Source organism: Humulus lupulus, chromosome 2 (assembly GCF_963169125.1).
Source record: "Humulus lupulus chromosome 2, drHumLupu1.1, whole genome shotgun sequence".
NCBI classification, from domain to species: domain Eukaryota; kingdom Viridiplantae; phylum Streptophyta; class Magnoliopsida; order Rosales; family Cannabaceae; genus Humulus; species Humulus lupulus.
Window position 1 is genome coordinate 207,458,547 of NC_084794.1, and position 11,328 is coordinate 207,469,874.

At 46.8% G+C, this 11,328-nt stretch overlaps 1 protein-coding gene across 1 annotated transcript; it reads left to right on the plus strand.

Moving 5' to 3' along the window:
- The first annotated feature begins 290 nt into the window (after positions 1-290).
- Positions 291-10,958, plus strand: LOC133815118 (uncharacterized). Its single transcript, XM_062247997.1, has 3 exons — positions 291-440; positions 619-910; positions 10,321-10,958. Exons 1-3 carry the CDS (start codon positions 291-293, stop codon positions 10,956-10,958), a joined length of 1,080 nt encoding a protein of 359 aa, XP_062103981.1.
- The last annotated feature ends 370 nt before the right edge of the window (positions 10,959-11,328 follow it).

Here is an 11,328-nt window from a genome sequence, read left to right on the forward strand (position 1 = left end):
TTTGATTGGCTTCCTTATTATGCAGAACTATTATTTGACATGTCTGCTCGTTCTTGTTTTTCTTGTTGTCATGCAGAGCAATGTCGCGTTCGACATTTATGCCTCCGGGGGCAAACTTACGAGCTCCAAAAAATCGAGCAGGAAAAGTGCTAGAAATGCCAGTGGGGAACCTCTGAGAAAAAAGGCTCGACCAGAAGACCCTCCAGCTCCTACTCCTTCCAAGACAACCACTCCTCCTCCTCCCTCCTCCTCCTTGCACTGAGTCCACCGAACAGGTGGGAGGATCTTCGATGACAGAATTGTTGAACAATGCCTTCTGCTCCACAACTGATAAAGTCCAGTGGATAGCCAAGTATTGCTGCAGCCATGAGGCCTTTGCTTCTCTCCCTTCACTAAGACCCGATCAGGTCCTTGCTCGTGGGTTCAACGAAGTAATCAGCGTAAGTTTCTTTTCTTTATTTTATTTTAATCAAACAACATTTCCTTTTATTGGCTTTGAAAACTTCATTTCTTTACTGTTCATAGGATCTTCTTATCATGAATAACGGTTGGCGTCGTGTCGAGGAGATTGGCTCGAAACATGCTTAGGAGATCAAAGCATGGGAAACCAATTCCAAGGCATTGGAGGCCAAAGTTAAAGCAGTCGAAGACAAAATCAAAATAGCTGAGGACAAAATCAAAGCACCTGAAGACAAAGTTAAAGGAGTTGAGGACAAAGCTACTGTTTTGAGTGAGGAGTTTAAGAAGAGCAACGAAGATCTAGCTAAGGTTGTTGTTGCTAAGGAAAAATTCAAGAAAGCCTCTGAGACCAACTATAAGGAGGCATTCAAGTTTCAAGAAGATCTGTCAAGCATGAAGAAGGCCAACAGACTAGAGGATCGGGTTAAACTGCTCGAAGAGCAGAATGCCAGTAATTTGGAGAGGTTCCAAGGAGCCACCTTCAACTGCTTTTACATGTTCTAGAAGAACAATCAAGGTGCGAACTTTGATTACCTTCCCGAGCAGGTAAAACAAGCTGAACTTGCCCAATGCGCTGCTCGCTTAGAGGAGGAGAAGAATGCCCCAGAGTCTCCTGAATTTTCCTTGGGGACAGGCGTTGACGGAGCCAAAGAAGAAGAATCTAGAACAACCGTCGACCAGCAACCTCAGGAGGACTCCCATGCAGCTACACAATAAACATAATTTTTTTATATGTTACTAGAACACCCGGACAGATTGTTCGCAGTGTTAAGACACTTTGCTGCCTAAGGCAGTTTTATTTAATTTTAATATTTCTAATTACATCCGAGCAGCAATTGCTTGCAATGTAAAGATATTTCGTTTTGATATTACAATTGTTATTATAACATCTACTCGTATGACCGAACCTAGCATAACACTTTATTATTTCACAAATCTGCCAATTTTTTTTAAAAATACTCTAAGTGTCGTAGTATGCTTTCCCTTATTTTGATCGTGTGTTTACTTATGTTGACGGCAGAAACTCATCAATGATGTTAGGTCGGAAAACCTAAAGATTAGTAAGAAGATGGCTAGAAAAGGACTTAGAATAGACTCAAGGAAAAATACATGTAGATCAACAATGGAGCAAACAGTCTAATATTGCTTGATGGCCTCAGCTTACAATGAATTTTCCCACCCTTATGTTGGAAGGGTAAAGGTTTATTTATAGCGTAGCTCTAATGGCTCCTGATACATGGTGGTCCCGGGGGACAAAATTATACATAAGTACATTGTCAGGAGGGTGACATCAGATGTAGTGGTGCAAGAAGTTGTGTTGTCGGCTCTGGTATAGGGTCAGAGGCATGCAAGTAGTGCCTCCACTCTTCGTACTAATTTTTAACACCACTACATGTATGATACGGATGTCAGCGATTGGCTGGTGAGGACCACAACAGGTACCTAACTTGTACGACCACTACTTGTCTGGCGTGTACATCGTGTCCGTACTTTAACTCCTCTTTCGTTTGTAAACGAACTTTGTACCTCTTCTGACTTCGTACCAGATCGTTGTGAGGCCTTCCCAATCCTTCCTTTAACATGTGTTAAGGAGGTCCTTGGCTTCACATCCCAGGAGACCCACAGGGAGAGAGGTGCCCCATTAATGGCACTTATCTCAGGGAGAAAGATAAGACCTTTTCAATGATGCCTGCTACGTATGCGATAAGATTCCCATGCATGAGTCGATGATCTAACTTCGCGAGAACAATGCCCTGTGGTACCCATGCGCGAGGCGCAAGTGCGAGGGGATGCGAGACCATCGAGTCGAGGTTGCTTGGGGGCCGCAGGATGCATGCGCAAGGGGCTGCGAGACCGTCGACGCGAGGTTGCTTGGGGGCCGTGAGACACATGTGCGAGATGGCACCTGGGCGAGGTGAGGCATGGGTCGTGGCTGCGTGAGGCGCGAGGCGGCTGAAGCACTTGAAACGACACCTAGGCGAGCCCCATAGGTGCGCGACACCTGGGCGCAAGACCATGGGGTCTCCATCGAGGCGGGCGAGGCAAGGTGCACGAGCGGCTTCGTGAGATGCCTAGATGCGCTGAACCTGGGCGAGGTGGGGATCGTGGCTGCGTGAGGCGCGAGGCGGCTGGAGCACTTGCGCGAGACGACACCTGGGCGAGGTGAGGCCCATAGATGTGCGACACCTGGGCGTGAGACCATGGGGTCTCTATCGAGGTGGTCGAAGCAATGTGCCCGGGCGGCTTTGCAAGGCGCCCAGGTGCACTGCACCTAGGTGAGGTGGGGGTCATGACTGCATGAGGTGGCTGGAGCACTCAAGCGAGATGACACCTGGGCCAGGCCCATAGGTGCGCGAGACTTGGGTGCGAGACCATAGGGTCTCCATCGAGGCGGGCAAGGCAATGTGAATGGGCGGCTCCATGAGGCGTGGTGCAGCATGGTGCATATGTGCGAGATGGGCATGTCTAGGATGCAGCGAAGATCATGAGGGTCAAAGGTTCCATCATTTGACCCGTGGTCTCTTGGGACTACCTCGGGGGTGTGTACATTTTCTTTTGGCTTCCACAGAGGTCATTTTGCCCAATGTGGCCCATCCTCATTCGAGCATTAAGGCATTAGGCTCTAGGCTAGCCCGAACTCTATAGCTTAGCTTGTGTTGCTTGTTGGGTCAATTCCTTCATGTTCGCAGACCCTTACTCATTTCAACGCAGGATCATGTATTTTTTCTTGGTGGATTTTTGGTATCCACACTTGCCCCCAGTCTATAGGGCGGCCTTTAGGCGTTCTTGTAGACTCTTCTCTTTCTTTTTAATTTTAATTTTTTGTATTTATTATGCTCGAGGTCCTTTGGAGCCCACGCGAAAGGGGTTCGATAGGTATCTCTTTGGTGCACCTTGATTGTATCTATAAGGATATGTTGACCATTTGGGTTCTAGTCATCCTTTTATATACTTTTGGATGTGCTTATTATTTCTTGCGAGAAGTGTCCTTCTCATCATTATGCATAGTACTATTTTTGCAAGGGTCTCTTTTAGGACCCTTTTTGGCTAGACGGCTTGGTGGTCGTTCTAGGTTTATTGGTGGATGCCCTTCCTGAGGTATTTCCTCTCGTGGAGGCATCAACCTTTATTAGGAGGTTCTTCCTGAGGCTTTTCCTCTCGTGGAGGTATCAGCCTTTAGTAGAAGGTTCTTCCTGAGGCTTTTCCTCTCGTGGAGGTATCAGCCTTTATTAGAAGGTTCTTCCTGAGGCTTTTCCTCTCGTGGAGGTATCAGCCTTTATTAGGAGGCTCTTCCTGTAGGACCTTTTTACCCTCTTGATGTTCATAAGGGTAGCTAATCCTTATGAACTCGAGAGATGCCTGGCAAGGTTTTCTTCCTTATGTATTTTGTTTTTATAAGGGTCTCTTTTAGGACCCTTTTTGGCTGTGTACTCTGCCCCCCAAGCGGTTGGCGAGATTTATCTCATCGGGCATGTTGATCATTTTTCTCATGCATTTTGATAATTCCAATTGGTGATAGGTACACAAGAGTTAGATACGTGTTCATGTAAATGAGGAGTGTGACATGTCAATAAGAAACATATTCATTAAAAATAAGGAGAGTGCAATGTTTTTTCTACATATCAGGGCATCTAAGTTACCCCTCTAATTCGTAGTTATTGGGGGGGCTCATTGTGGAAACCCTTTTAATGTTCATATTAAAAGTGGAGCTTTAACCATCGATTCTGATCTCCTCGGTGATTTTGGGGTTGAACTCTCTCGAGTTTGCGCTCTCATGCACTACCATCGCCATAAGTTTTGGCGATCTCATGGTTGTGCGAAGGGACATGTTATAACATTCCCTTGCTTCTTTCTGGTCCCCTTTAGCGCTTGCCACCCCCCAGGAGTTGGGAATTTTATGGCCAAGTGGTATACAGAGGTTATCGCCTTCAATTATCTTAGGGAGGGTCTCCCTAATATCGCGTTGAAGGCCGAGGGGCAACTTACTACGACAAAGTTCGTCAACACAGTGGTCTATCCGGGAGGCTCTCCCATGGTGAGGGCTAACTCGATTGTACCCAACGGTTGTATCGAGTCTCCTGTAAACCCATATAGAGAGGTGTTACAGGGCTTTAGGTTTCTGATACCTAGTCTCATCTTCTCTAATGTCGGGCGATATAGGATGTCTATGGAGCTTCCATTGTCCACCAGGACCCGATGTACCCTTATCTTTGCAAGTTGAACAGTCAATACCATGGGGTCATTGTGAGGGAAATGCACACCCCGCGCGTCTTCTTTGCTGAAGGTTACTGAATCATTTTCCTCTTTAAATTTTTTTGGGGGTCATTGTTCTAAGCTTAGCATGCATAAAGGTGGGCTTTGTCTGGCTTCCTTAGGGTACCTATCTCGCCCTTTTCTCGATTCTCCTCCGAATCTTGGTCCTCTGAAGATTGTTCTCACCTCTCCTTGCACTTTTAGGGCCACATCTCGCGCTCGTGGTGAGGGTGGTCTATCACCTGGTCTTTCATTTTCTCTTTGGACGTATCTTCCCAAGTGCCCCCTGCGTATGAGTTCCACTATTTCCACCTTTAAATGAGTGCATTCCAAGGTGGTGTGCCCAATGTCTTTATGATACTGACAATACTTTCCAGGGTCTCTCTTTGACCGATCTCTCTTCATTGGTGGGGGTCTCCTAAAGGGGACCTGATTCTTGTTTGCTATGAAGATATGCTCCCTAGTATGCGTCTAGTATGCGTCAGGTCGGTGTAGAAGGCGTGGGATGTTTGCCTAGGGTTACCTCCGTGTTTGTGCTTCCTCTGGTAGTCACCTCTTGGGCCATCGTATACCCTTTTCATTTTTTCGTCATTCGAACCTTCAAGGGCTGAGTGCTTGACAAGTGATGCCTTCAAGTTCTCATGGCCGTCTTCGACACAAATGTACTTTTGTGCCTGCTCGTAGAAATCGTCTAAGTCTGTGAACTCCCTTTTAAGAATGTTATCCCAAAGCTTACTGCCTGGGCGCACTCCGGCCGTGATCTCCATCTTGAGTTCTCCCCTGGTCAGGCTTCCTACTTTAGCCGCCTCCTTGTTGAACCTATGGATGTAGCTCTTCAAGCTCTCTCTTTCACCTTGCTTTATATTAGCGAAGGCTAGTCCCAGGTAGGGTATAATTGCGTACGACATCATGTTGTTGGAGAAACTCGTAAGAAAATTGTTGCCATGACCTAATAGACCCTGGTCGGAGTCTTTTGAACCATTTGTAAGTAGGTCCTTTTAACGTGACAGTGAAGCAGTGGCACCTGGCCCTGCTATTAATTCCTCTCAGCTTCATTAGGTAATTGAACATGTCTAGATGGTATGTAGGGTCCGTATTTCCCTCATAAGGGGTCATTTGAGGTTCTTTAAAGTTAGTCGGGAGTCGTTCCAACTGAATTTCCCACGAGAAGGGTGACTCGTAGTCGAACTCTTCATCGGTAATGTGCCCCCCAGACACCGTGACGATCTTGCTCCGAAGGCTCATCATCTCGGTGTCTAGCTCATGTCACCTCATATTCAAGGAGTCCCTCAGCTTGGTAGGGTCGGCCTTTCTCTTTTCTCTACCTTTTGGAGGGGCCATAGGAGGTGTTGTCCTTACTTCTAACCTCCTTCTATTAATCTTTTCTCTTAGGTCAGGTGGCGCCTCCCTAGAGGTGACTTCGGCTTCATCAGGAGGGTTAGCGTTGTTCTTCTGCTTTGGCATTTGAGGCTACTTCGCCTTCCTAGGATGTTCACGGTGCTTTGTCTGAGGGGTATTACTGGTGGAGAGCCGAGTCCTCCCATCATCCATAGGAACTGTGGTTTCTCCACCTTTTGGGCCTTTTTCCTTTCGTCTAGGAAGGGGAATGCTTGATTTTCCTTGTAGCAGGTCGTTCAACACCTCTTGCATGTTCTCTAAGGTGGTTTCTAGCCTCTAGTTCTTCCGGTGCAGTCCGCGTATCTCCTCTTCGTAAAATCAAGATCTAGAACTTGAGCTCACGGAATGGACTCGGGGATGCTTGTTAGGCCTACGCATCGATGGGCCCAGATCTTGCTGGCCAGAGTTCAGCACCTGCGGTGGCCTTAGGGGTGGGAACTCGCCAGCATCTCTCGCGGGGGCAGCTGCTGACCTCGGACGGTTCTCATCAGGTGAGATGGCCTGGGGCGGGGCTTCTTTTTCACCCTTAGGAACCCGTGGCTCCTTTATTGCACCCACATCTTCGGGTGGTGGGGGATCCCTCATGGAGGCCTTCATCTGATCTCTGTCGAGGTGGACCTCACCTCTCGTGGTTCTCTCAGTCGCTTAGAGCGTCTTGGCATCTCTTTATGCTGGAGTTAATGGAAGAACAGTGGCTTGGCACTTATCCTTCCCACAGACGGCCCCAAACTGTTGACGGCAGAAACTCGTCAACGATGTTAGGTCGGAAAACCCAAAGATTAGTAAGAAGATGGCTGGATAAGAACTTAGAATAGACTCAAGGAAAAATACATGTAGATCAACAATGGAGCAAACAGTCTAATATTGCTTTATGGCCTCAGCTTACAATGAATTTTCCCACCCTTATGCTGGAAGGGTGAAGGTCTATTTATAGTGGAGCTTTAATGGCTCCTGTACATGGTGGTCCCGGGTGACAAAATTATACATAAGTACATTGTCAGGATGGTGGCACAAGACGTAGTGGTGCAGGAGGTTGTGTTGTCAGCTCTAGTATAGGTTCAGAGGCGTGCAAGTAGTGCCTTCACTCTTCGTACTAATTTGTACCACCACTACATGTATGATACGGATGTCAGAGATTGGCTAGTGAGGACCACAACAGGTACCTCACTCGTACGACCACTACTTGATAACGTGTACATCGTGTCCGTACTCTAACTCCTCTTTGGTTTGTAAATGCACTCTGTACCTCTTATGACTTTGTACCAGATCGTTGTGAGGCCTTCCCTATCCTTCCTTTAACGCATGTTAAGGAGGTCCTTGGCTTCACATCCCGGGAGACCCACAGGGAGGGAGGTCCCCCGTTAATGGCGCTTATCTCAGGGAGAGAGATAAGGCCTCTTCAACGATGCCTGCTACGTATACAATAAGACTTGATGCCCATGCATGAATCAATGATCTCACTTTGCGAGACCATTTCCCCGCGGTACCCATGCGCAAGGCGCAGGTGTGAGGGGACGCAAGACCATCGAGTCGAGGTTGCTTGGAGGCCGCGGGACGCATGCGCAAGGGGCCACAAGAGCGTTGAGGCGAGATTGCTTGGGGGCCGCGAGATGCATGCACGAGATGGCACCTGAGCAAGGCGGGGGTCATGGATACATAAGGCGCGAGGTAGCTGGAGCACTCGCACGAGACGGCACTTGGCTGAGGCCCATAGGTGCGCAACACCTGGGCGCGAGACCATGGGGTCTCCATCGAGGCGGACAAGGCAAGGTGCACGGGCAGCTTCGCGAGGCACCTAGCTGCGTTGCACCTGGGGGAGGTGGGGGTCATGGCTGCGTGAGGCGCGAGGCGGTTCGAGCACTCGCGCGACACGGTACCTAGGCAAGGCCCATAGGTGCGTGACATCTGGGCACAAGACCATGGGGTCTCCATCGAGGCGGGCGAGGCAAGGTGCACGGGCGAATTCCCGAGGCGCCCAGGTACAGGCAGGGGTCGTGGCTGCGTGAGGCGTGAGGCGGCTGGAGCACTTGCACGAGACGGCACCTGGGCGAGGCCCATAGCTGCACGATACCTGGGTGCGAGACCATGGGGTCTCCATCGAGGCGGGCGAAGCAATGTGCACAAGCGGCTTCGCGAGGTGCCTAGGTGCGCTGCATCTGGTCGAGGCAGGAGTTGTGGCTGCGTGAGGTGCGAGGCGGCTGGAGCACTCGGACGAGACGGCACCTGGGCGAGGCCCATTGGTGCGCGACACCTGGGCGCGAGACCATGGGGTCTCCATCGAGGTGGGTGAGGCAAGGTGCACGGGCGGCTTCACGAGGCGTGGTGCAGCATAATGCATATGTGCGAGACAAGCATGTCTAGGATGCAGCCAAGATCGTGAGGGTCAAAGGTTCAATCATTTGACCCGTGGTCTCTTAGGACTACCTCGGAGGTGTGTTACGTTTTCTTTTGGCTTCCACAGAGATCATTTTTCACAATGTGTTCCATCCTCATTCGAGCATGAAGGCATTAGGCTCTAGGCTAGCCCGAACTCTATAACTTAGCTTGTGTTTCTCGTTGGGTCAATTCCTTCATGTTTGCAAACCCTTACTCATTTCAACGCGGGATCATGTATTTTTTCTTGGTGGATTTTTGGTATCCACAACATACGTTTATGATATGGTTTGCTCGCTTAGTATCTTCTATACCCCCTAAGTGATCGAGGAGTTCAAGGTTCTCAGTCACTTGCCATTGACCAATACATATTCAAACATTAGTTCTCGCGTACTTATAAACAATCAATGACAATGTAGCAAAACAACACACGTAATGAGAAAATACTTGTAATAAATACAATAATTGGCAAGAATAACTGGTTGTGCACAGTTCTTTTTATTTCTCGTAAAAAAATAGACAAAAATTTGTGTCTATACGAGTGATCAAAAATTGATCTTACACTTGTAAGCGACTACCCATCGAATTGGCCAGCCCTTGTTCAAAAACTTGTAAAAAGTAAAATTAATACAAGCAAAATCTTTAAAAAGAAATGTTCACTAATAATACTTGCATAGGTGTTCTCCATTCTGATAGCGAGGAACGAGATCTCCGTTTAAGCGAGCAAATTTGTATGTGCCTAGTTGGAGAATTTCTTCAATTTGATATGAAACCTCCTAGTTTGGTCCAAGCACTCCAGCAGTCAGATCGCGAGTGTTGAGAAAAACCCTTCTAAGTACCAAGTCTCCTACGTCAAACTTTCTTTCACGTACTTTAGAGTTAAAATATTGAGCGACCTTTTTGCTGGTAGGCTGCAACTCATAGTTGGGCTTGTTCGAGCCTTTCATTAACCAAGTCCAGAGACTCCATTAATAATTGGTTATTCATATCCTGGTTGTATGTTGTCCTTCTATACGAGGATGGAACTAACTCAACTAGTAACATGGCCTTATACCCATATGATAAAGAAAATGGTGTATGGCATGTTGTTGTTCGGTGCATTGTTCTATACGACCAGAGTACTTCGAGCAATTTTTCTAGCCACACTCCCTTTGCCTCTTTGAGCCTTTTATTCAGCGTGTCCTTCAGATCTTTGTTTACAGCCTCTACCTATTTGTTGGCTTGTGGATGGGCAACTGATGAAAAACTCTTCGTTATGGCATGTCGTTCGCATAAATCGCTAAACAGGTCGCTGTCAGAATTATGTGCAATTATCTGATACAATCTTCTTTGGCAATCCATATCAACATACAATGTTTTTAATAAAGAAATTTAGCACTTTCTTGGCCATGATTTCTGCGAGCGGTTCAGCTTCTGCCCACTTCGTAAAGTAGTCGACAACAACTACTGCTTACTTGACATTCCTTTTTCTTGTGGGCAAAGATCCGATCAGGACTATTCCTCAAACTACAAATGGCCATGGGATTTGCATCTGTTTAAGCTCATTTGGGGCTGCTCGAGGTATCTTGGAGAATCTTTGGCATTTATCACATTTTTTAACAAATTCCATAGAATCCTCGATCATAGTAGGCCAAAAATACCCTTGTCGGAGAATCTTATGCACTAGGCAAGACTTACTCAAATGCAAAACTGGTTTGCAAGGTTCTTGGAGTTGTGCCTCGAAAGTTGATGTCAAAAGTTACCTCTATAGAAGAAATGAGAAATGTAGAGGAACTTGATCTTGATGAGTTAATTGGATCATTGCAGAACTATGAAATGACTCTTACACGGTGGAAGAAAGGCAGAAGCAGAAAGATTCCAAAAAAGAAAAAACTGATAACAGTCTTGCGTTTGTGCATAAGGAGGAAAAGAAGTCAATCTCAGATGCGTCTGATGGCTTCACTGATGAGACTCTTGCTTTACTGACCAAGAATTATGCAAAATTCTTGAAAAGGAATTACAAGAAAAACTTTCCTGGAGAAAAAGAGAATGTTCCCAGGAGAAAATTTGGTGGAAACAATAAGCAAACCCAGCAGTCTGGTGACAAGAAAAACATGGGAATACAGTGCCGAGAGTGTGATGGTTTCAGACACATTCAAGTTGAGTGTGCCAACACTCTTAAGAAAAAGAAAGCCTTAGCAGCAACCTGGAGTGATAGTGATGAAGAAAAGAGCTCCAGCTCAAGTGACGGGTCTGATGAAGAGAAACAAGTTGTGGCATTGATGGCAAAGAGTCATCAATCAATGTGCTCAGAGGATGATGGAAACTCGAGCTCATCTGATGTGGACAATGAAGGGAGACAGCATGCATATGAGGAGATGTTCGCTCAATGGGAGTATATGGCTAAACTGATCAAAGGTCTCACTTGTGCCAAACAACAACTTCAATCTGAGAAGGCTGGGTTGGAGGACACTGTTAAAAAGCTCACAAAATAGCTTGATGAGAAGGACAGTGAGATTTACAAACTAACTGCAGATTTAATAAGAGCTAAACAAGCTCTTGAGTTTATCCCTCCAGGAACTACAGCAATTAACCAAACTTTGCAACTTCAAAAACCATATGGAGATAGAACATCCAGTGGTTACAAAATGTTATACAAGAAAGGGGGAAATTTGGGAATTAATGATCCCTCTTCATCCAAGAGCAATGAAGACAAGACTCCTGATAACTCATTGCACAATACTCTCAGCCCTGGATTCCCAGATCCCTCTAAACAGGTCAGTGTCTCATATGGAATTACCAAATTGAGATTTGAAGGAAGGAAGACTGTCCTGGATGGACAGGTTCAGAAGGAGAGGTTTGTTC

Excerpts from the sequence above, each read along its gene's own strand:
- LOC133815118 (XM_062247997.1), top strand. The coding sequence starts at position 291 with ATGACAGAATTGTTGAACAATGCCTTCTGCTCCACAACTGATAAAGTC. Across the intron at positions 441-618 it reads GGTTCAACGAAGTAATCAGC|GCATTGGAGGCCAAAGTTAA; the intron begins GTAAGTTTCTTT and ends ACCAATTCCAAG. Across the intron at positions 911-10,320 it reads GCTCGAAGAGCAGAATGCCA|AAAGGCAGAAGCAGAAAGAT; the intron begins GTAATTTGGAGA and ends ACACGGTGGAAG.